The 26,172-nt window shown below is 43.7% G+C and overlaps 1 protein-coding gene across 1 annotated transcript in view; it reads left to right on the top strand.

Annotated features, from left to right (window-relative positions):
• Positions 1 to 24,631, top strand: part of LOC8050902 (C-Maf-inducing protein) — a 39,103-nt gene extending 14,472 nt beyond the window's left edge. Inside the window, exons 9-16 of the mRNA XM_040220733.3 lie at positions 5,002 to 5,085; positions 6,878 to 6,943; positions 8,798 to 8,824; positions 10,345 to 10,798; positions 14,669 to 14,815; positions 20,411 to 20,516; positions 21,021 to 21,091; positions 21,464 to 24,631. Coding sequence (XP_040076667.1) covers positions 5,002 to 5,085; positions 6,878 to 6,943; positions 8,798 to 8,824; positions 10,345 to 10,798; positions 14,669 to 14,815; positions 20,411 to 20,516; positions 21,021 to 21,091; positions 21,464 to 21,517 — 1,009 coding nt within the window. The 3' untranslated portion in view covers positions 21,518 to 24,631. The remainder of the gene's footprint in view (positions 1 to 5,001; positions 5,086 to 6,877; positions 6,944 to 8,797; positions 8,825 to 10,344; positions 10,799 to 14,668; positions 14,816 to 20,410; positions 20,517 to 21,020; positions 21,092 to 21,463) is intronic.
• Positions 24,632 to 26,172: the final 1,541 nt, after the last annotated feature.

Raw genomic sequence — 26,172 nt, 5'->3', positions numbered from 1 at the left:
TTAAGGCGAAAGCCTTATATGTTTCATTATGGGAAAAGGCAGCGTCGGCATTGTGCCAGAAAGGTGGTCATAAAAATATGTCATCAAGCACGCACTACTGTAGGTCAAAGCGGACGCGCCTCAGAAATAAAACACAAAGAAAAGCACAGCAGCGCAGATGCTTCGTCACAGAAGCCGGGAAGCTGGCGCAAAAGGAAGACGGGGCGCGCTGCCTCCGGCGCGTCAGTTGCACTTTGGACTTCATCTGTGCTCGTCGTGTGCTTCGTGTGATGGACTGTGGGGCTACCGCGTCTACATCTATGGCCTCGACATTGGCAGCAGCATCTATTTACGGCGGCTACCGAATACAATACGGGCAGAAACAACTTTAATACGCGTAGAAACATTACTCGAAAACATTTCACCCGCGGGACTACCGTGAAATCCCGAGAAATAGCCCACCTAAAATCAAGAAAAAATTGGGTGAAAATATGTGGTGGGCTAACTTTCAGTGTACAATCAAGAAAAGTTGAAACCATTATATTTTTAGGTCATGCTTCCCTTCCAAGCTTGTTATCGTGGCGAGGGGCAACGAAGTAAAGATGACTGCTTCCCAGTCATTAATGATCGGGTATATCCCGCCGCAGCTAACTAGCCGCATTTACGCGCCGAGGCCATCATGGATCCCAGCACTATTATTACTAGAAGTGGGCTATCTTTCGGTGTATAAAAAAATATATAAAATCAAGCAAAACGTAGGGGTGGGCCACCTTTCGGGAGTGGGGCATCTCTCAGGATTTTACGGTATAATGTTTTCGCATTCCTACACGTAAGCAGCAGCCTTAAGCGCATTTGACTTGTTTTTTTTTTATAGTTAGAAAATGTCTTGACAAGGTTCTTCATACCATAATATAGTGAGAGATGCCCCACCCCCAAAAGATAACCCACCACTATTTTTGGCACGATTTGCTACTTTTTCAGAAACACCAAAAGATAGCCCACCTCTAGTAATTGCAGAGCTCTGGCCTGTGGTGATCTTGGTAGAATTGGTGTTACTCAGCCACAGCAGGATTAGCGAACATGGCAAACTGGGAATGATGTTTTCCTACTTTCCGCTGCTTCGCAATGTGAAAACAAGCTTGGCAGGTTACAAAATATAAAAGTAGATTTCTTAAAATTTTTCTTGATGGCACACTGAATGTAGGGTGCCTGGAACGCGTCTCCGACTGGTGTGTTTACCGCTTCCAGAAAAGTGGTCCCTCGAGTTCCGCCCGGTGACGTCATAGAACTGTCATGCTGTCGCCGGTCGCGATCCTGGTGGTGTTCCAGCAGCGGTGGTTGATGTGGCAGATGCCTGTTCCGCTGCAGGTCACTCTTTGATGTGACAGTCCACGGAAGCTTCGGCAGTCAGAAGTTGGGACGCCGTGACGACGGCGACACTCGCGTGCACTCGTGCTATTCGCCAGCATTTCTACGACCAACCGCCAGGATCGCGACAGGCAACATCATGACACTCCGACTTTTGTGACGTCATTTGTTGCCACGTCGGGACCACTTTTGATGTATGGGCGCAGCATGGGACGCTAAACACACCAGTTGAAGACGTGCTCCAGGCTCCGTACTGAAAGTTAGCCCACTCCTTGTTTGCACCCAATTTGCTCTCGCTTTTAGGTTGGCTATCTCGAGATCTTACGGTAGTTCTTTCGAATGTTTATGGAGGTTGAGGCTTCATGTTACCCTAAGGAAGCAAAAGGAACTGCTGCATATTCATGAAGTATCATCAAAGTTGGGTGGGAAAAGGGTCATTAAGTTCTCACCAAATGTATGTTTTCATACCATGCAGCAGTTAGCCTGTAGGTGTCAGGAGGAATTTTTTTAGTTCTTAGAGCTGCAAACAGGTGCCCAGATATTTAGTATGCTGTGACGTGACTGCTGCACCGTTTGCACCAAACTGTGCCGTAGCGCTTACCCTGCTACATCCTGCTACACTTTGCCAATATGCGAGGAATTTGTGCCAACATTCCACGAAAACTTATTTTCACTTTATTAATGCTGACAACATAAACAATAAGACACCACCACCACATGTCTGAATCGTTACGGTAGGCTTGTCAAATAAAATAGTACTATACTCTATTTGATACTGTACCAGACATTGGCAGTGCTTTTAAAGGGAAACTGAAGCGGTTCTCTATTTGAGAAAAAACATTTCAATGGCCTTCATTCTACCTCCAGGATCAGGAATATCAAGGTTATTTTTCAATTTGGTGCACGGAGGCTTCAGAAATTAATTTTTAAAGTACCGCCGAAGCCCCTCCTTCCCGGGGCGTGACGTCACACTAGGAGCGTTCGGAATATCTGCTCTCACGCATCTTCAGCGCCTGTCAAAGCTATGCTCGCGCACTCTTGCTATTTTCAGAAAGGTCAGAGAGACGTCACGACTGGTGTCAGTGCGGGGAAATATACCTGGCAAGCTTGCCGTTGCACGCGCTGAACACACGAGCGACACGCGCTTGGAGGCCCGAAGATCCTAGTATGACGTCACGACTGGTCGAATGTCTTTTCGCTTTTTCTCGCTTTTAGTTGCATCTTCGGAGAAAACAAAAGTGATATTGAGATTCACGGGATAAAAATACGCCAGAATTCACCTCTAACTCGTTTGTTTCAAGAAGTGTTTCAGCTTCCCTTTAAGTTTGGCAACATTTCTCATAATCATCGTCCTTTCTGACTGGATTGCTAGCATCGTTGAGTGCGCTTGTCACCGTGCAGTGGTGTATTGCAGTGAAGCGACAACTGCATAGTAAGCGTAGCAATTTTGCGTTATCTTGCTTCGCCGCAGTGCACTTGTGTGCTGAGGTGCAATCACTCTTCCAGAGCGAGACCTTGCACGGTTTCTGCATAAAACTGTGGCTATACATGATAGACTGCAATATTCTGTTGCGACAATATCTTTTTCACATTCGAGGTTCATTAACTATACTTGAGTATTCCCAGAAAATGTTTATGAACTGTTCTATATGTTTATTTTTTATCTCAACTTTCGTTTAGTTATTACCTTTATATAGTTTCCATTCATTCTATGGCACAATGAATACAATAAATTAGAACTGCATTATCCGGAGCAGTAAGTGCAAGCATGGGATTAGCCTAAATGAGTTCAGCTGTTTTTTTTTTTTTTAAGAAGGCATATTTTTTCGTCATCTTGTAAACCCTGAGATGGGGAACGATAAAGAAACGGACGAACACAACAAAATCTCAAACGCAGCTGAAGTTTTATTGATAGAAGCATACCAATAAATAGATTTTTACACAAAAGGAAAAGAGAAAGGGCAACAAAAACTCAAAAGCAAAAACAAGACGGCCAACGCGTTCACCCCAGACGGCCTAAGCCACTCCCCGGCTCCAACAAACCCCGGAAAGGGCGCCGACCACTCGAACAACAACAACCCCACGGTCACCACACATGGTGACCTCCAAACCGCTAAAGCCTAATCCCCAAATTTCTTACTCGAAGCAAACGCTTCCTGGTCCCCCCCCCCCCCCGCCTTTTTCAAGGTTTGCAAAGCTCCCGTCAAACAAGCAAAAACTCTTTCATTCGATCAGTGATCACCAAGGACGGCTGGCTGACACAATTCCCCCGCTCGCGAATGCATAAAGTCTCCTTAATTAGCCTTCTGAACAATTCTTTTTCGTTACACAACACAGAAGTCTTTTCCCAAAGAGGGGAACAAGAATTACAAGAACTAACATGATTAACCAATTCAGAATTCTGCGCCAAATTTTTTACACACCTTTTATGCTCCCCAAGTCGGTCATTCAAACAACGGCCCGTCTGACCAACATAACACAATCCACAGTCAAAGGGGATCTTGTAGACTACCTCTGTGACACAGGAGACTGAGGGATCTCTGTGTTTTTTCCCGCAACATCGCTCACGTCTGAAGGAAAACGGAGTAAGCCTGTCTAAACGGAAGTCCGTCCTAAAAACTACATTAACGTTAAACTTCGCACCCAAGGCCTTTAGGCTATGAGAAAAACCATGAAAATAAGGAATTACAGCAAAAGCTCTACCTTGAACCCTCTCAGCGGTCACCGACGTGCGTACAAGCAGTCTACGTGCACTAGAAACGATAAAATCCAAACTATAACCCGCTGACAGTAGACGTTTGGTTTGAACGTCGAAAGCGTTACCAACACAATGAGAACAAGATTTTTTCAGTGCACTGCCAATTAATGATCTCACCACCCCCCCTTTTACCAGTTTAGAATGAGCACTCCATCTAGAAAGAACCTTCTTTACGGTTTCCCTACCATAAGACCAACAAAGCCCCCCTTTATTAAATAGTTGCAAAATGACAAAAGCTTTGATTTTTATCTAAGTGAAGAGCTGCAACTTTATTTAGAAGTTAAAAAAGATGATTTTTATCTAAGTGAAGAGCTGCAATTTTATTTAGAAGTTAAAAAAGAAAAAAATTTGGGTGCTTGAAGTGATTATATTTTGACATTATTTCAATGAAATATACTATTTGGCTTTCGTTTGACTTCATACCTAAAATAATCCTGCACAGCAGTTCATACTGCCATTCATTAATGAGCATGCTGTTACTATGCCTTGTACTTCTACGTGCAATTAAACTGCCAGCTAGGGAATCAAACATGCCATGCTGTTGATGCCATCAAAAGGTTGCACAAAAGCAGGGGAGACAAAGTGGACTTAAACACATAAATCTTAACATAAATGAAAATTGAATGTGTGCTTATGCTCCAAAAGTACTTTTTACTGCTCCAAAATAGACTTGGTTGCTCCTAAAGGTGCTTCAAAATGACTCTGACCAATCACATGGCTGAGTATGGAGCTGCTAACATTGCTGAACTCAGAATAGTTCTCATGTACACAAACCAGCCTATATCCATATGTTTGCTTTCAAGTTTGATGGAAGCTGTGCATTTCCAATAATTCTTAAGTTTGCTAAGACCATTTATATCGTTTGAAGGCACCTAGAATTTTTGAATTATTTGCAGTGCTGAAGACCGCAATGACTTGTCATGTTCGAATTTGGACTGGGAGGCAAAACATGACTGCTTTGTGAAACTTCTGGATGTAATGTAAGTAAAAAAGCTTTCCCTTAGAAATAGTATAGATTGGATGGTATAAGTTTAATGTGATTTACGATGGTCGAATGTAGGCTCTAGGAATTTTTTTTATAATTTGTTGTGTACTGTAAACAACTTCATTTTCCAGGGCATAATATTTCACAAATGTTGGGAAGTGTGGATTTCAGGAATATGTCGCAGGTACAAAATTTTGCGGTTGGGAGTGATGTGCTGTTTATTTGTTACCATAGGGTCATATAGGGAGTATTCACTGGACGCCATATTTGTGGGTGCTGTTTAGAGCGCATACTCAGAATGAGCTCACATCAATAGGCTGCTAAGACCGGCACTCTTGGTGGTGCGGAATGCACGTTGCGAAAGAACTGTGGAAGCTCGCCATCAGCACGCGCTCAGCATTCGCACACACAGCTATGGCCGCCAGTGAATACTCCCTATAATGATGCAATCTATTTTTTTTTTTCAATACTTTTTTAGCCTCGAAATTTGCGCAAACATTAGTGGCTTGCGACAATTTAGTGACAGTATCATGATCTAAACCCCGAGACAAGAAGAATTAAAAAAATGGACAAGACAATACAAAATCTCAAACACAGCTGAGTTTATTCTCAAGGGAACAGCAATTTATGGCTATCCACATGCTGCTGCAAAGTTGGTGAAACTGAGCCAGACTAGCTGACCTCCACTGAGACACCACACCACCAGCAGACACCCGTTGCCAAGCTACCCGACATGATAATCTCCATCAAGGCTATGTGAACCAAATGAAAGACCGCACTCTGTCCCCCCCCCCCTTCGACCACCCACATCTTGACGACAGCACTCACAACAGGAGGAACTTTCTCACACTTTCGTTCAAAACTATGATGGCTAGCTCACATAATTTCTGTGGTCCCCATATACTTGAGGATCCCTTTAGGATTCTTTTGAAAGAATAACTTCCTTTGTGCAAGATTAAAGTCTCTTCCCATAATGATGAGCAGGCATTGCATTCAGCAATATGTTTGGTTAGTTCAGCGGATGGAGAAACATTTTTTCCACTTTTGTGTTCCAATAGGTGGTCATTCACACACCTACCCGTCTGGGCCAGATAGCAGAGCCCACAGTCAAATGGAATTTTGTACACAGTTCCTTGACGCAACAAATTGAAGGATCCCTATGTTTTTTCACACATCCTTGTTCTTTTTGTTGATATTTGGTACTTACTCTGGTCACTGACAGAGTAAGAATGTCGGAACGTGGCCCACTTTTTTCCCGGTGTCTTTCGAGCTCAGTTGTCTCATTCAGCAACCAATAGAAGCACGTAGTCTTCTATAAAAAAAAAAAATTTTTAAGTTCTATAAGCCAGTGTTTTATCAGCAGACAACACTGACAGTTTGTTTACATTCATTCGGAGTATGGACCTACAGTACTTGTCCATGCTGTGTCTTGTTACTTCATTACTATGTAAGTTATAGTGCTCTTATCTTGTCATTATTTACCAAGTAATCAATTCCACTGTGGTTAGAGGAATTTCTTTAGTGTAAGCAACCCAAATATAAAATGAACGGGTCAGCCATTTTGTGCAGGTTAATGTTGACATGGAAAAATGATTATAACAAGTTTGAAGCACAGTGCACTGTGCTCTAAAATAGGCTTGAATAGGATTGGCATAAACTCCTGGTATAGTTAGTAGTACTGGCAACTTCTGACTTGCCATCCATGAAAACACCTTCAGTTTTTGGTCTGAACACTCTTGCAGTGTGTGCATTTGCTTAGCTTCCCACTTTTTTTCTTTCTAATCTAGTGTGGCTTATGAAGACTGGTGCCTCTCCTTGGGTCAGCTTTTACAGCCAATTCCATTTCCCGATGAGTAAGTTGCACCGTTACTTGAAATTCAATTTTTAATCCATCTGCATTCATCCTTGCATATACAGGGTGTTCCCGTAAACGTGGGCAAAATCACTCCTGCAAAAACTAGGCATAAAAAAAAAAGATTGATGCCAAAGTGGTCTGTGTCAAAGGGCCCATTAAGGAAAATTATTCGATTTCAATATAATTGGGTAATTAATTAATTTTGAGTTATTAATTGTTAATTATTTATTCCACAGAGATGGTTTCAATTAGAATCTTGCTGGGCATCATCGAAAATTACTAAATACATCCACATTACAATGATATTAGGCACGCACAGCATTTTACGGCGTTCTGAAAAAACGTTTTGATTTGAGCGTGTTTCTGGGTTTCGGTTTCTTGTCGGAGCGCATCTCCGTGCGGCCCCCCCCCCCCCCCCCCCCCTCCTCCCCTCCTTCCTGTGTCTAAAAGGTGCGTGCGCCGTCCGCATCGCACGTAAAGGTGCGTCCTCACACTGGCACCAACGTCAAAACGGCAAACCTCATGTGACAGTCCGGAGGCTTTTTTATCTAGCCTCTACTACGTGCGATGCGCAGGGCACATGCACATTCACGTTGCACGCTTTAGACACGGGGTGCAGGATTGTCTGCGCAGAGGCGTGCCGATAAGAAGCCGAAAGGCAGAAACACATCCAAATCAGGCATTCTTTCGGAATGCCGTAAAATGCTGCTTGTGCCTTATATCATTGTAACGTGGGTGTATTTAGTAGTTTTTGATGATGCCAAGCAAGATTCTAATTGAAACCATGCCTTTAAAATCAATAGTGAACAATTTAATTGCTCAAAATTAATTCATTACTCAATTATATTGAGCACTAATAATTTTTCTTAATGGGCCCTTTGACACAGACCACTACAGCATCAACCTTTTTTCTGTGCGATGCATAGTTTTCGCAGGAACGATTTTGCCCACGTTTCTGGAAACTCCCCGTATAGGGTGTTTGATTTTAATTTGAACATATTTTTTAAGAAAAGGGTGTGGAGAGTTAAACCAGTGGCGTCTTCACCATGTATTTATCAGGCTCGGCGGACATTAGATGAGGGGACAATCATCATGTTAAGTAGGCTCATTGACTAAAATATGTTCATTAACTTTTTAATTATTGTTTTTAGGGATCATGTTGCAATTGTAGTAGTATTGACAGCAATTACATCAGAGGCCAGATCAGTTAAAAAAAAAATTTTTTTAGATATATTAATTTTAAGAAAATTTACATTTTTTATTTAATTTAGAAATTGCTTGCAAAAAGCGCACCTCAAGTCCTGGCCACAATGTCACTTAGAAAAGTGACATAGTCGTTTCAATCATGTCACTGTGTCAGCGGTGTGTCCTTTGTGGGTAACCAGACGACACAAGTGACAATGTGTCTGACGCGACTATGTCACTCTTCTAAGCGTCATTGTGGGCAGAGCTTGCGACACACTTTTTTCTCGCAATTTTTAAATCGAGTTAAAAAAACATGAATTTTTTAAAATTAATATTTTAAAAACAATCATATTTTTGAATATTGTTTTAATTGGTCTGGCCTGACGTAATTGCCGTGAATACTGCAATTGCAACGCGACCCCTATAACCAATCATTAAAAGGTTCATTAACAAATTTTAGCTAATAAGTCAAGTTACCATGACGATTATACCCTCATCTAATGTCTGCCGAGCTTAAAAATACATGGTGAAGATGGCACTTGTCTAACGTTCACTCCCTTTTTTATTTTTTATTTGTTTTAATTAAAATTTAATATATTTTGTATACTTCATGTTATCTGGAATTGAAACTCTCAAAGTACAACTATGTCTATCTTCTCTTTTCTAGCGCCCTTGCCTACCCGCGATTTACTTCGTAAGTATGTTAAGCTTTTGTGGGGTTCTATCAATTTCTTCCTCACTGGGAAGAAAAGATGGAAAAACAGCTCAGAAGTTTACCGAGGAAACAGAACATACAAAGCGATATAGTTAGCTTGAACAAGCAATCAGCAGTATTTTCAGATTTTTCTCCTAGAATTGAAAACCTGCAATAAAAACTAATAGTGCAGTGGAATCTACATTTTGGTCAGTAACTTGGTGGCCCAGTCCTCCCCGACTAAGATTCGAAAAAGGACCGACATTGTTTTCACACTTACTGGGCCGTGCTGTGTACTTAAAAGATATTGCGCTCTTACCTTGGGAGTTAAGTGCATGTGGCACCCACACTAAAACGAAAAATTTTCATACGAAGCACTATATACTGTCTTTCATACTTTGTGTGCATCGCTGTCAGGGCCGCTAGAATGAGCATGTGGCTTCACATACCGTCTCATTTGAGTGAGAGCATGTGCAAATGAACTGCCAGGTCGTGCCACACGCTTGAGACAGCAGCTTTGACAGCCTTGTATACAAGTATGCAACGGAGTGTAGATAATGGTGTCGAGACATTACTCAGAAAATGTTTCGCTCAAAGTTGCATATTTACTGAGAAAAATGAACGGCCTAATTGAAGCCAGAGCACCAGCCCTGAGGAGTGGGACATCGCAGATTACAGAAGTCTCTGAATGTTCCTCGGGTTATTTCACTCCTCACAACTAAGCGATTGCATCTTGTTCTGTTCCTGCTATTTCGAAAATGGATATTTTTTTAAAAATTATTTATGTAATGCAAACTTTGCTGTCAACGCAGGAGAGAAAGAAAAAAAAAATTTGTTCAAGCAAAACAAGCACATTCCAGCGCTCGGACGGATCATTACGATAGCACAGGCGAGGTAGTTGCCTCCTGTGCATCTTTTAAATACATATTCAACATGCAATATGTGCAAATGCTAGTCAGGCAAACACTCACGTAATGCCAACTTGAATGAGTTAAGATCATGGCAGGTGACAGCCGATACTATTATTTTTATTAATGAAGATGCGCCACCAGCACCTTAGTACTTCTCAAATGTTGTGCGTCGTAATCACACATGACCAAGAAGATTCTTCATTCTTTTTATCCTTTTCTTTTTGTCATTTATGTTAGTTTTTTTTATCTGGGAAAACAGGGATGATTAGATTATCATCCGCGTTTTCCCACTGCTAACCTTTTTTTCTGTTGCACAAGTGGTAACTTTGGTGCACCTCCGTGTTTTTTCACATGCTTCAAGTCACTCTAAAATTTGTTGATTTGGTGGTTTTATGTAGAGCCTTAACGCATATAACGCTCTCTGCGTGCTACTCCTTCACGACGCTCGCTACGGCGCGATACTCATTCAAAACACTCACTACGTCGCTCGTTTGTGACGATTTTCCTCGTGAAAAATGCCGCATAAAACACTGCATTAAATCAGCGGGATGTTGAGTCGGCGTGATTGTTTCTCAACAAAGCGGTTAACGGGGGCCCCTCGGGGTGCAGGGGTCTGATGCCCGTGGTGGAGCGGCTGGGCACGGACCCGCGCTGCGAGTTGCACTCGCTGGTGCTGAGCGCACGTGACGGCAAGGACGGCTGGCTGCAGCTGTACTGCCCCGGGTCGGCGGCCTGCCAGGACGAGGGAGCCCTGTGGAGCCGGCTGCTCGGCACGCTAGTGGGCTGCTGCTGCCGCCGCAGGGCCTTCCTGGGGCCCCTGGCCAAGTGGCTGGGGCCCCTGAGCCTGCGGGCCCTGCGGGGGGACGCATCTTGCCAGGCGGTGCTGTGCGCCATGCTGGAGCTGGACGCCCTGGAGGCGCCCGACGCCCGGCTACAGGCGGCAGCGGCCCTGCGCGCGGGCGCCTCCCCGCACTATGGCGCCCTCTGCCGGCGCCAGGGTCAGGCACGCCAGCTGCAGCTCCGGGGCGGGCCCCGCAAGCTGACGCTGCCTGCACGCTCGACGGTAGGCTTCCCCTCTGCCCAAACGCTTGTGCGCCGGTCGGATGAGGGTGTACGACCGGGCATCTTTGGAAAGGACACCTCCGCCAGAGGTCGGCATTTTAGGTTGCCCTCACTCACCCTCACAGCCACACTCACCTAAGCCCCTCACTCACCCTCACCCTCACAGCTACACTCATCTTCAGCCCCTTACTCACCCTCATCCTCACAGTCAGACTCACTTTCAGCCCTTCGCTCACCCTCACTTAATCTCTCGGCCCTCACGTCCCTCACCCACTCATGGCCCTCATGCCCCTCACGCACTCACCGCCCTCACGGCCCTCATGCACTCATGGCCCTCACGACCCTCACGACCCTCACGCACTCATATCCCTCACGCCCCTCACGCACTCATGGCCCTCACGCCACTCCCCGCCCTCACGCCACTCCCCGCCCTCACGCCACTCACCGCCCTCACGCCCCTCACTCACTTATGGCCCTCACACACTCACCGCCCTCACGGCCCTCACGCACTCATACCCCTCATGCCCCTCACGCACTCATACCCCTCACGCCCCTCATGCACTCATGGCCTTCACGCCACTCGGGCCCGCTTCAGTTGGGACGATTTCGCCCAGAAACTTGACGTCGCCACACGAGCAACACTGGCCGCCCGCGTTCACACGCAGCAAGCAATTGCTGCAATTTGCCATCATCATGAAGCTTTATTTTTCTTGCACTATTTAGACACACAATTACGTGCTATAAACAGGTTTTTATGCATTTAAATCTCGTTGAGAATACTAATGCATCTTTCTGAAGCAGTTTATTTCCAAAAATGATCAATTTCAAACCAGAACCAAGTCTTTTGTTGTCATCATCACCGGCATGAGGTATCACATGAAAATATTGCGTCCCTGAATGGATGCAGCTGCTTCAAACGTCTTCAAATTGCTTCGAGTTGCTCACTTGTTTCGAGCCGGACCCGATCTCAGCAATTCGTGTTGATTTAGGGAAAGCTAGGGAACAGCCCGCCAGCAACACCAAAATTGCTGAGAAAGTTGCTCCGTCTGAAGGAGGCCTCACGCGCTCACCGCCCTCACGCCCCACACGTATGCATGGCACTCACACCCCTTACGCACTCACGGCCCTCACACCCCTCACGCCCCTCACGCACTCATGCCACTCACACACTCACCACCCTCACGGCCCCCATACCCCTCATGCATTCATGGCCCTCACGCCACTCACCGCCCTCACGCATTCATGGCCCTCACACCCCACACGCACTCACCGTTCTCACGGCCCTCACGCACTCACGGTCCTCACAGCCCTCACGGCCCTCACTCACCCTCACACTCATGAATTTTTCTGGTTCAGAAACTCACTCACCCTCACCTCATCCGTGAAGATGAGGGTGAGTGAGGGCCCTCATGAGTGAGGTTTGCCGAGGTATGACCTCCGCTATGTAAAGAAGTAGAGCCAAGGGCTTATTCCGCGTATGTTCGACGTGCCGTTAGGACCGCTGGGACAAATTTTCATTTAACGTATGGATTGTGCGGCTCCACGACACATAAATAGCCACCATTAAGAATTTTCTTGTAAGGCCATAAAGTGGCTCAAGCAAAAGAAACGGAGGGGCTTCTGCAAGGTTTTCTGCATCGTTGCAATTTTTTATGCCGCCATTGTCGTCTTATGCCGCGTAGCCAAGCTTTTGGCATTTATAATAAATAGTCCACGAGAACCTCGTTAGCACATTTTTCGGTGAACTGCAAAGCAAAGTATGAGCCAGGGAAACAACAGCTGATATTGCTCTGTACGGGCTAATGGAAGCGACGGGAAGGAACGCTTGCGCAATAGGGCGACCTCACCAGGAGTTGCGCGACAGCATCACTCCCACGGTCCATTCTGGTACCTGTAGTCCCCAGTTTTTTGGCCACTCCAGTGCGAGTTGTATTCCCAGTGTTTGGAAATTTCCGGGTTAGCATGAGGCTTTTAATTGGGTGTTTATTGACATTTTTCAATGGGTGCCTTCACCTGTTGTGGGCCAGAGTGTTACAATGACAGCACCAGCCAAAAAGGCATGGCATTTTATGTCTTCCTGAGGGAAAGCAGCTTCTGTCAAGAGTGGCTAAGAAAAATAAACAGAGCCAGACAGAGCACCAGGAAAAAGCGTTTTTACATTTGTTTCATGATTTGCTTTATAATTTATATCCAGCCTTTTGCTTATTAGCTAAAGAGTACAAGACACGAGACATAGTAAGGCGTGCCAAAGGGTTCCATGTATTGGAACCTCCCTGAGCACTCGCTCCGTAGCGACCTATCTCAGTCGGGAACTCTGCTCTTCTTTGCAGTGGCCGTTGTTAATACACTTTTTGCTCATGAATTTTGGTGGTTATAGATGTTATTTTGACGACACTGTTTCAATCGCAACTGTGCTTCAAAAGATAGGACAATCGCTAAAAAAAAAGCAGCGATTCCCGATACGCATGACTTGAAACGAAACCAACTTTTTTTGAAAGCAGGCTTTATATTTTTTTTAATTAAAACGTGAAAACGCTGCATAAGGCAATTTAGAAGTGCAACACTTGCCTCCGAAAAGACTGGTGTAGGCAATGAAAAATGGAAATAAACTGCGATAAGACAGTGTTTTCTGTAATAACTGACAAGAAGAAAAACATCCTTCCAGTTGGATACGAATTTGATAATCAACCTCTTGTCCAAGTTCCTCAATCTAAATACCTGGGCATCTCAATATCCTCTGACCTAAACTGAAACATGCATAACGACAATCTTTGCTCGGCTGCCAAGAGCAAGCTCTGGTTCTTTAAGCACAACCTTAAACCCGCTTCTCCCGTAACAAAACTTATAGCTTACGAAACGCTAATACGGCCAATCTTAGAGTATGCCTCCGTCATATGGGATCCCTTCAGAGCGAATCAGATAAACCAACTTGAAGACGTTCAACGAATGGCAGCTAAGTTTATATTATCAAGTATCGCAGAACAGAATCAGTGCAGGATAAGCTTACACAGCTGAAACTTCCACTTCTTTCTCAACACGGAAAAATTGCACATTCAAAAATTTCTATTTATGCTAAAGAATGACATGTTTAATGTCAACTCGAACCGCTACATGACACCCCGGTTATCTAGGCCCCTAAGAAGGAACCATTCAAGCCAAATTGTATTAGAAAAAGCAAACAACGCTACTTTTAAGTATTCATTATTCCCAAGAACAATATTAGATTGGACCTCTCTGCCTCAAGAAATAGTAAAAGAGTGTCAATGTAGACGTGCTTGAAAAGTGCATGAGCGAACTGTTTTTTTGTTTGTTTTTTCCATTTGTCTGAAAGTCTATTTATTGCTGTGCTCATATCAATAAATTTCAGCTGCGTTTGAGATTTTGTTGTGTTCGTCCGTTTTTTTATTGTTCCCCATCTCAGGGTCTACAAGACGTCGATTAATTACCAGCTCGCCTACATTCTATCACTGCTTACAACTGTACATTCTAAGTTAACTATCCCTGTCAAGATGATTTAATATTTATGTGTATTTACGTGTGTGTAAAGCACTGGCCTACAATTCTCCGATTGGAGGGGTTGGCACCCCGCCAAGGTGCCAGCCATATATGGATGCCTTTTGCGGAGAAGGTGCCATGTCACTGAGCTTTTGGTTTTTATATCAAAAGATCCCCAGGTTGTCTAAATTATTCTTCTCCGGGGCATGAGGGATGCCCTTAGTTAGTTTGGTACGTAAAGCCCAAATTTTAATTTTGATTTGGTCAAGGTTGCCTGCTTCTGTCTGGGTTTGTGGCCTGTAATATGATGAGCGTGTTCTTGATTAAGCTCTAGCTTTCGTTACTTGATAGCTGAGCTTCACTTGGTCTTACGCAGGATGCTGACTTGGAGAAGCTGTTGAGCTGTGGGTCGTTTGGGAACTTGGAATGCCTCTCACTGGCCTTCACTCAAGTGACCAGTGCCTGTGCTGAGCACCTCATCAAACTACCTTCCCTACGGTATCTCAATCTGTGGTCCACGCAGGTAACAACACTTGTTAAACAAAAACGGGGGGGGGGGGGGGTTCTGTCTGTGGTCAAAAAAGTTCCAGAGCATTCTCATCGAGGCATAGGGGTGCAGCAGTGACAAGAAAAGTCAATTTTTTTTTTTTATTAGCATCCAGGATGTGTAAAAGTCAACTTCTGTACCACTAGCTTGATTTCAATCAAATTTGCAGTGGGAGTTTATATGAGTGGAAAGACCATTCCTGACAAATTTCATTGTCCTATGTCAATTCTGAAACTTGTTACGAATGTTACAATATGAAGTCAGTGTGTTCGCTTAGAAAAAATAAAATAAAAATTTATGATTTTTATGTGTAACGTAGTCATAAGAATACTCATAGCACATACCCAGCTATTTATTTTGTTATATTGCATTATATCTCATAAGTATAACTTCATAAGAAGGTTAAAATATTTTTTTTTTATGTCTGCACTTTTCTACAAATGTAGTTTTATTAGCATGAGAGAATGTTAAAGTAGAAAAACGTACCAGCCAGGCATGTTTCTCCCAAAATTATGTCCCAGCAAACCACCTAAGAATAATTCTCTATTGTGTAATAGGGAAACAATAGTTTTCCCAAAGTGAAATTTATGCTGAAAAGTGGAACGGAGAAAAATGCATTCAAAGTGCTCCAACCCCTACCTCTTCTTTAGCATCGTGGACCGAAAATAATTTATATATAATAACTATACAGTCTAAACTAATGAAACTTTCTGGGAATACTCTTTAGATGTTGGTGGATGTAAATATAGCATTTCTTGAAAATCAGCTTTTTCTGCAGAAATTGTTTTTTTCTGGGTAGTGTCCCCCCTTAAGAGGCCTAGCATGTTTGGAGCCTGTAATCAATAGTCGGGAATATCCTGATTTCCAAAAGTCAAAGAAAGATAGCTCAAATCGATCATGTGCACTCTGCCACACTTTACTATCCATAACTAGGGTTGCGTGTTTTTTAAAAAGATCTGATAAACTCTAAAAAAACACCTGCCGGAAAAATTTTCACTTCTGATATATCCGAAAAACTCAGGATTTCGAGGTCACAATGGCAGAGTAAAGGCTGAAAAGGACAATATTTTATGAATAATGTTCGTCAGCACAGGGCTAGTGGTCCTAAGAAAAGCCCCATTCACTTATTCTTTTTTTATCTTGGACTACTGGCAAAAGGGAGTTTCCCGTTTATCTTGTCAAGGACAAGGGGTCAATGTATTCCTGAACCACGACAAAAGCTACTTTTCCGGTTTCCAGTTTGGGCCATACTATTTGTGCTTCTTGGAGGGAGAAGGTGTTGTTTTTTTATGACGGTGAAAGATGTGAACCTGTTGGTTTTATAGAATGGGGAAGACAGCTGAAGGTTTTATGCATCCAGGAGTTTGGAAATTTCGAAGTACCGACGTCTATTGAAGTAACACTTGTTTCCAAGATTTGTCGTGGGACAGTTTACTGCCAATCGCAAGGGCACTAATGCCAAATGCAGCTGCACAAATATCTTTTGTTACCAGTGATACTTCTTAAAATTTAGTGTATGTTTTTGTTCAAACATTATTTATTTTTATTTTGAAAAAAAAAAAAAAAAAGAACAGTGAAATTAAACCGGAAATTTTGGAGCATCGGGAATCTAACAGAAATAAACTTCAAAAAACACCCCCCGAATTTCACCATAAAATGCACTCCAAAACCACAAAGAATCCTAGCTATAACATGCAAATGGAGGAAGCTGCTCAATACTGCCTGCACCACATAGTAGGTACCCCCGTGAATATTGTGTGGGAGGCAAGTGTGTGGGTCCCAATTGGTAGAAACCCTTTCCCCTGCACTAGGCATCCCTTAGATTTTGGGGGGGGGGGGGGGGGCATCTATGTGGTGCTGACGGTATGGAGGGTGAAGAGGCCACAGTTGGCATGTTCCAGGTGATGAAGTTGAATGCTATACAAACAGTGATGGAAGTGCTGCGCCAATCGCGCCAAGGACGCAATCCTGCTACATGTGGCGCCAAATTGTCATTTTACCAAAGAATTGCGCCATGCCTGCGCCAAGGTGAGATGTAGCAATAAAAAATAAAAATTGAAGTCTCATCAGAGCGCGTGGCGCTACCGTGGTATTTTCCGCGCCGCAACTGTTACGCAAACCGAAACTGCGAGGGTGCATTGTCATCATCATCATTGAAAGGAACAACGTTAGCAACATCTGAGACCAAAGCCGCAGAGGCTAAGCGAAGAACCATCCCACTGAGCAGCCTATCTTTTTTTTAAAAAGAGAAGGCCGAGCTTGTGGATGTTTTTAATGTTGGCCTGCCCTGTTCCGGTGCGCTAGCTACCAGCGAAGTCAAAGCTGGCGCAAGCCAAATGCTCTGTGCATTCCTGACTCGCGCGTGGGCTCGTGCAGTGTGGGTACCGTTATGGGCTCCATGCGTGCGCTTGTAGCTTCGACTGCGCTCGCACCAAAGCTGAAACGAAGTATAGTTGAGTTGCACCAAACTCTGGGTAAATGTAGTGTTGGTAAAGCCACACCGTTCTTTTCGGAGCACAAACCACTGTGCGACTCGCTCGACTGCGGTGTCTGCTCCGCGGGTGTCGCTTCTCTGCAGCGTGTCGGTGCATGCCAAGGAGCGCACTCAACGGGTTAACTCGCCGTGATCCGATCGTGTCTTCGGCAGCACATTGAAAATGAATCGGAATTTTTGAAGCGAATATCAGATACCGCAATATTTGAAGCTGTTGCCCGAAAGACAACTCTAATCTGAACTAAAACATTCCACAACAGTGAGGGTCGTTAGATGCTGCTGCAGATACCTTAAAAGAAGGGCAGGCTGATAAGACTAAATATCCTGTACCATCAGAACTCAGTGTGACATATTTAATCGCATTTTTTTATCTGACGAGCAGATAGACTTTATTTTTAAAAAAAAGTTATTTTTTTGTGTTTACTTTGTTGAATTTTATATATCCTGTCTTCAAAAGGCGACAGGCGCTGTGTTCCAATAATAGAGATGGGCTTTATATAGCAATGCAGCATTATTTCATTTTCAAGTAATATGCCAACATATGACGAACCCTGCTCCAAAAGGGCCACTACCTGCTCCAAAACATTTTGCCTGCTACAAGGCCTGCTCCAAAAGGTCACATGGCACTTCCAGCACTGCACAAATGACAACATCCATTAGTCCATTCATAGTCTGCTGTATGCCGTGCACATGGAATTTTTGAAACCACACTTCATTTGCGAGCAGGGCAGCAGAATTTTAGTTTGAACCGACATTTCACTCTAGTCACTGTAGGGCGCTAGACAGATCTATGGTCGCATGTTGTGATGCATTATACAGTGCTTTGGGAAGATTATCGTTCCCAGCACATTGCTGACCATATGCGCTCATATGTCATATTGAGGGATAATTATTTTTTTCTTCTTTCCTCATGAAGCAAGTGGTGGCACAAAGTACAGCGTGAAGCAAAGTGATCAGTGGCTGCTTGAAGGGACCGCTTAAATCTGTTTCTGAACATTTAGAGCTAAGATTTTGCACAGAGGTGGCCGAAGAACGTGCATTAAGGCTATAAACATTTCTCCGAACATACTTAGCTGAGTAAAAAGTTGTAAATAAAAAGGCTCAAGGTACACCTAAGCACCTCTTATGAGTTGTGAATGCAAAAGCATGCACGTCATTTTTCCTGTCCCTTATTTCGTCTGCAGCGTATTTGCGTCGACGTCGCAGCGCGCCGTCTCGCCGCTCTGACCTTGTACATTTTGTGTTACCGGCGCGCTGACGGACACGCAGCGCCATGGGGATGGCGGTCGTTGAAACTGATGTGCAGCGGCCAATAAGAGCCTCATCGACGCGCGCCAGCCAATGGGACCGAAGCCGAAATCCGTCAGCTTTACTCTGCTTCTTTGGGATCGGGGAAAGTGGGTGCCGTTTGGCTAGGCTTTTCGCGTGGTTTCATAGCTGGGAGCTGGCTTCACTTGGAGAAAGCATTTAAGGTGCCTTTTGGCACGGCTTCAAAGCTGATGACGTTGACTCGCACCATGGGACAGTTAATACTTTCCCATTAAAGGCTTAAAATCCCTACCTTCGGCTCCTATGTGCTAACCAAAGGCATCTGATTGGTGCAACAGCTGATAGATGTCGGTAGTACTCCCCGCATCGACAGGTGGGATTCGGCAGCGAAGGCACCGAGTACCGCATTTTAACGTGAAACATTCTTTGGCTAGGTGTTTGGCATCCATGAAGCCCAAAAGTGAAGCCTGGATAGAAGCATGGCCGCGAGGCTCGACACTGATGAATTTTGAGTGAGGGGCGGGAAAAAGAGAACATCGCACTATAGAAGTGTTTGCACCAGGCGGGAATCGAACCCAGACCCTTTAAATTATTAATTAAGCGAGTGTCTTTCCAGCATGTCATGACACATCACCGTGAGTTGAGGTGCCATTTTGCGGGAAAGCCCTGCGGGGCATCCGCTCTGCGTCCAGCAGATAGCAACTTGACTCCCTGTCACACATCTTTAAAACCCGGGTTAGTGTGTATCTCCATTCCAGGTATTGATATCCAGTGTACATACCACTCGTTAAGCAAGTCACTGAACTAACTGATGAAGAGCGTCGAGAGCGTAGACCCCACATATCTTGGGTAACACAGTTGTCCAGTCATTTGCTATGCATTTTTTTTAGCGTCAGCTTCGCTGGTGTAATCACTGTTGTCGATGGCTTGTTTTGGAGGTTTCCTTCCTCGCTGAGACGTGCTTCTCCCAGCGTATAAATTGTAAGGGAGCCCGGAGGTTTTTGGCTGAATACGTCGGTGGACCTCTTTTGTCCTCTGGCACTCCCTGTACCAGAGAACAACCTTTACTTGCTCGTTGGGAGCTAAGTGTACTTTGAAGATGACTTACACCCCAAAACAGCACGGATGAAAGTTGCAGGCAAGAAGAGAGGTGCAAAGCAGACGGTGACGTGTAGCTTAAAATAATTGTCGAAGGAAACGAGACAACAGATCTGTTTTGTTGTTCTTCTTGGGTTGCCAAAGGCATGGTAGCGCTTTTTTGGACGAGGACAAAAGAAAGAAAGACAAGACAGACACGAGCGCTCGTGTCTGTCTTGTCTTTCTTTCTTTTGTCCTCGTCCAAAAAAGCGCTACCATGCCTTTGGCAACCCAAGACCAATACCAACTAGCCCAACATACAGCTTTGTTGTTCTTGTTTTATCTTTATTTTTAAATATTTAATCGGTGGAATAAAATAGTCATGTGCTGACAATTCCTGCAGAAAAACAGCGCATCGCTTCTGGCTCAGGAACGTCGTCTGCTATTGCGGAGGTCGAAGGAAGCGCCCGTCTTGGCCGCCTGCAATCTTAAGTTCAGCCATCTGTTGGCTGTTGTGCCAATCAGACTACTTTTGTTAGCAGACAACCACCGTAGGTAGGGATTTCAAACAGCCATCGATCCCTTTGCTTCACGCTGTAATAGCTAATTCAGTTACATCAGATGTCCATTGACTTCCTTACAGTGCATTTATTTGTTATGTTTCAAAGTGTCTCGTGCAATATTCAAGACAGTCTGCCCTTCCTTACTTCTTTTGTTGCCCGATATTTCAGTTTGGCGATTCCGGACTGAAGCTAATCTCGGAGCACCTCCCGAAACTTCAAGTTCTGAACCTGTGTGAAACTCCAGTCACTGATAAAGGGCTTACCTCACTTGAATGTAAGTTGTAGCCCTCGACTCCTTGTTCCAGCAGACTACAGTAAGATCCCGAGTGACGGCCCACCCCTGCCATTTTCTTTTCTTAGAAAAACACCGAAAGATAGCCCACCCCTAGAAATCACACTATCTGGGGTTCAGTTGATTTTTGCAATGCTGTAGGCAATATGAATTTCAACAATGATAGCATTTGTTCATTTGACAACTTGGGAGGCAATTGAATATACAGAGCTCATCCTTCGTCTTTTGCAAAACATAATAATTGTGGCATGGTCCAGGGCAACTGATATAGACACGAGTGGACAAGGAACTTACTCTAGCATTTCTATCGGCTATTTTTGGGTCATGCACTAAAAGATAGCCCACTTATGTTTTCCACGCGTGTGGCCTCCGGAGGAAAGTTGGGCTTCTTTTGGGGGTATTACGGTACTGCTTTCTAATCGGCTGTTTGCAGCATTTAGTGGGCTTTGCTTCAAATCATTTTTGTTCTGTTGTGTCTGTCCACAGCTATGAAAAGTTTACGGAAGTTGAATCTGAACAGCACCAGTCTCTCTGCACAAACATTTGAGTGTCTAAAGGTGAGTAAAAATCCAGCATCCTAAGTTTTTTAGTTTTCTTTAGTCGTATTTTAGCTAGAAAATGTGCATGCCATACAGGTATGTAAGTTTAAAGCACAAATTATTCAAGCACTGCACTCAACACCTGGTTGCCCGATTTACAGGATGGGCCCACTTATACATTTTTAAACCTAATTAATCTTGCAGAGTGTTTAGCCTCAACATTGAAAGCTGTACTAGAAATTCAATTCTGAGTATCAGCAGGCTCGAAAAGGAAATTCCAATTAGATTAAATGTGGGTGTTTCTTGTGTGCTTTTCACAATTCCCACGACAAACAATAGGTGTACTTCACTTGCCTGCAAATTAATTTTCTGGTGCCATTTTTTTCCCAGGAAAAGTTGCCTGCATTGCAAGAGTGTGATGTTCGCTACACTGATGCCTGGTAGAGGGTTACCAGGGTCAACATCTGAGAGAGAATCTTCATTCATCTGTTTGCCACCGTCCTGTATTGAAATTTTTCCATTCACTTTTTTTATGCTCTCCATTTGACTTGTTTCTCATTTCACAAAAACTTATAGCCCAAGTAGTCCAGGTAATAGCTCAGTGCTTTCCCTATGGATACTGTTTTGCTTTTTTAATTCTTGACATTCCTCCATCTTCTGATACCTGTGTGCTTGCACTGTGATGAGGAGAGCATGCTTATTTTTTCAACTGCACTGGTTTCATAAGATATAAAAAGGAGTAGGAAAGGTTTTGGAGGCCTTTTGTCTCGGGCATTTTGGAAGCCTCATATTTTGTTTTGTTTTATATGATGGGCTAGAAAAGAATAGCAGAAATATACTAGCCTATCCAAGTTTGGTTGGTTGCTTGGGTAAAGTTCCTTTGTTTGCATTTGACTATTATTTATTATATTTATTTTACCAATTAAGGTTTGCTGATGTAATACACAAACACGACTAGGCTGTTGCCTGTTTTGTTTGAAGCATTTACATATTTGCAGTGTGTGTTTTGCGCTCAACTCATGCAGTGCATGCGCTTTAGTTTTTTTGTTTTTTTTTATGTGATGTGTTTCATTGCTGGTAACATTGAAATCCAACTTTTAGTGGTGCTTATGTTTTCTTTTTCCACAAATATATAAGTGTTCCTGAGTATGGTGAGCTTACAATGCCCCTGTGCTTCTTTGAAAATGGTGGACCATCTCTCTTTTGTATTTAGCCGGAGATGATGGCAGAGCTTGTAATGGCACATATTTACTAAATCCAATGTGCTCCCTGGCCCCTTCTGCTTATCTGCTCGGACAAATCACTTGTGGGGGTGCCCCCCCATTATGCGCGCCGACATTTAGCCACTTCCTAGGAGCGGAGGCTGTATATTGCCCCATTTGTTTAGAGTGCATACTGTACTGATAACTTGGCTCTACTAAGTTAGCTTCGATGCTAGTGACACGTGGCAAGAGAAATTGTTTAATTTTTTTCTTGATACATGGTATACTCGTGCTTTGTGCAGCTATGGCCTGGCGCCCATTTGCACATTGAAAAGCGCATTCTTGCACGGTGAAAAGAAAGCAAGAGTTCTCTGGAATAAGAATGTGCCTATTGTTTGCTGGTAGTGATCCCTCATTGATCACTATAGGAAGCTGATTCAGGCTTTGGAAGTAGAGCTGGAAACTCATCTTGTTTGCTCACAGTAGTGTGCTGTATTTTTGCAGTGAAGATGCCCGTTTTGAAGCTTGTCACATCTGATCAAGCAACAGTACAACCACAATAACTTACATCTCTCCTCGATGCTGATATAACAAGTGACTGGCTTGTGCAAGACTGAGTGCCACATAAGCGAGTGAAAATTAAAGAATATATTTTGAGCGGTTTCACTCTGGCAGTGCGCCAGCCAAAGTGCATCATGCAAGCTGTGCCCGCTGACATTTTTCTACTATGCCAACATGATGTGTCGATGTAATGCAGGAAGCCAACTTCCACATGAGCTGCAGTGTCCATGCCTCGGTTTAGGACAGGCCTGCTCAGTGTGTGGTACAAACTGATGAGCTTCTTTTTTGAAAGGTGTCTGGGGTCGTCAGGTTGTGCGCTTCTCTCTGAGCTTGCACAGGACAGTTGTAGCTATCGTATGAAACACAGCTGTATGCTTGTGTTGCTAAATACAGTACAAAGTAGAGTACATTCACCCTATAATGGACGCAACTTTCTGCCACAGTATTGCTTTTGGAAATATCCAGTGGTACAGCTTTGGGATAAATTAGTTTGTCAGTTGAATCGTGACATTTGGTTTTGGAGCACCTCAAGCAAATCAAGGTACAAATTATTTTGACTTTGGGGCACTAAATCGTGGATTAGAAAATATTGGGGTTTTTTTTTAGGACAAATCATTATGCCTGATCTGGTAATACTTGGGAGATTGGCATACCGCTTGAGTGATTTTGTATGAATTGGCGACTGGGGACCCTGGTCAGACCCTGGGCTGGTCTGACCAGTGCAAGACCTTGTCTGTCTGGCGTTGGGTGTAATTGCCCTTGGCAAGCAACAAAGAAACGGCAGCACCAAACAAAGCTGATCTGGTGCAGTTGTGTCGAAAGTTTTGCCTTAGCAAGCAACGTACAAACCGTCGGACTGTGCTTACAGTGCATATCTGCTGGTGCACTGTATACACACTAACATATGTAAGCCTACTTATTTCTCCCTCTCTAGTGTAGCTTATTCTTGTGCAGTGTAAGTTTTGGTGTGCCGTTAATTTTGTGGTGCGCTTTCCCCGACCTTCCAATATCAACAAGTTCAAGACTTATCACCTGAACAGCACAAATGCAGGAAAATCTTCTGCTCTCGAGTGCTAGCTCACTTGACACAAAGATTCAACGTACAAATTACAAATGGTGAAGTTAGTGAATTCAAAGTGTGCATCTTGCAGGCTTAGCTTTTCCTGTACAAATGTTTAAATAGCAGTGTCGGCACCTAGCACTCTACTTAGCGAAACGTTGGCTGCCATATAGCTTGCACTTTGGTTGCGTGTCTGTTGGCTTCCTTTCTTGACTTGCCATCGTCCGCAGGACAGTTGCAACGGGAAGCCCAAGAACCGGTTTCCTGGGTTTCTTTCAGCAAAATGAGAAGAGTATCGAGTCTTAAATATCAACAAATAAAGTAGCATAGATATAATCAAGAAGTACATAGTTATGTGCAGCATTTAATTGTTGCCTGTTCATCTATGAAAAGGTCCTCTTTGCTATGGTGATGTGCAATTAATAGAATGTTTTGTCATTTCAGCTCTGTTTTCTGTTCAACCTTGAACTACCTAAGGCTGAAGTTACTGTATCAATGTGGTTCATTACATATGTATTTATAATTGAAACAAAAAAAAAAAATCTGTGGTTTCAGAGTTGTGTGTTAGTGTTCCGAGTTGCAAAGAGTCAACAGATGTGGTATTTTCTTATATAATGTCCCCTCTCAATATGTTCTCCCTGCTCTATGATCTCCACAACTAAACTCTTTATTTTTTCAAGTGACCATAATATTGCATCACTTGTATTGCTGAATTAAAGAATGTGTTCAAGTTCAGTCATTTGTGTATCGTGCTTGAAAGGGTGAAAAACAAAACTATTTTCAAAGCCCTGGCCCCTGGGGTTTCCATGGTGTAGTGTGGGGCTGGCCAAATTGTGAATTGTCTTGTGTCAACAAGCAGCCTCCAAACAACTTTGTCCTTGAAAATGTTGCAACAGACAAATTTCTGGTTTTTGAAATATGGCGTGCATGGTGTCAAACAAATGCTGCAATGCAGCATTGTGTTTATAGAGAGTTGGCTCTAATTGCATTGTTATGAAAAAAGCGGGTAGATCTTGTAAGTCACTCGGTATTTTTTTTGTATATCGCAGGAATTTCTTCGTGTATGCTTCGCGTTGAAGCAGATTTGCAAGTTTTTGGGAAAGTCGTAGGGTAGGTCATTTCTAAGCTCTCCTCGCTTCATAAAAATTATGCCTTGGAGAGTGCACTTGTGGGTAACAAGGGGTATCTGCCTCTAGGGTCTATCATTTTGTGGGAATATAGTTTTTGGACAACTTTTTATGGAAATATGTTTTGTTGACACTGATGTTTCGTGGACGCATGCTCCTGCAATATTTTGTCAACATTTTATTTTAGCTGGTAGATTGGACTGAGTTACTGACTATTACATTAGCTGGAAGCATAATGTACTGCAGCGGAATTGCCCAGGCGGCTCCAATAGGGCAGAAGCGAAATTGCAAACCCCAATTCTAGGCTTCCAAACAAATCAAGCTATGCGTGTTCACCTCTCGCTTTGCTTCACTCGCTCGAGGGAATCTCGGGTCCGACCTTGCACCATGGCTCATCAGAACTGCCAAGGGTTTGGCAAGCTCGGCTACTATCCAGATGCTGGCAATGAAGGTGATGTGCACGAAAAACTCTTTCGATTTGACACTGCGACATTTCTATTGAAATGTTGCAGTTTCGAGGAAACAATCTGTCAATGAAATGTTCGACAAACTATTGCTATTGCTACCTTTAATTTTTTAACCTCGGATTTTATGCCTGCTAAAGGTTCTGTGCAGTGTTCTCCATAATTGTGGAGTTCACGTCCTAAAGTATACACTGCCCATTAAAACAGTTCCTTGATGCAGTCGTGAATTCATTGAAGGTCAACTTTGTGCAATTTTGTGAAACTTTGATTCCACTGGGTCCAGACATTTCATGGAAGGCCATTTCGTCGAATGCCATTTCATCAAACGCCGATTCATGGAATGCCATTCGTAGCATCACAAACGTTTAGTGATACTCTCACAGGCACTCTTCATTAGATAAACTAGTTTACCATGCAGATACCGCGTGTATACTTGATAGTTGAGTCTAGGCGATCTTCCATACTCTCGAGCTCCTCTACCTCACTCCCTCAGTGTGCACAGGTGGTCGAGCACCTCACCTACACGTCTGGTCACGTGACCTCCCCCATTAACCAATCGGCATCGAGCTTCGTGGCCACGCTTATCAGCCCAAAGTAAATTGTGGTAGCAAAAATGTAACAGCACAAAGCGAAAAGAACCCCTAGTTAATTTTGGTAGCAAACCTGCATAAGTAACGCTCCCAAA

Source organism: Ixodes scapularis, unplaced genomic scaffold (genome assembly GCF_016920785.2).
Source record: "Ixodes scapularis isolate PalLabHiFi unplaced genomic scaffold, ASM1692078v2 PGA_scaffold9__187_contigs__length_104089568, whole genome shotgun sequence".
Taxonomy (NCBI): Eukaryota; Metazoa; Arthropoda; class Arachnida; order Ixodida; family Ixodidae; genus Ixodes; species Ixodes scapularis.
This window is presented reverse-complemented; position numbering and strand designations above follow the sequence as displayed.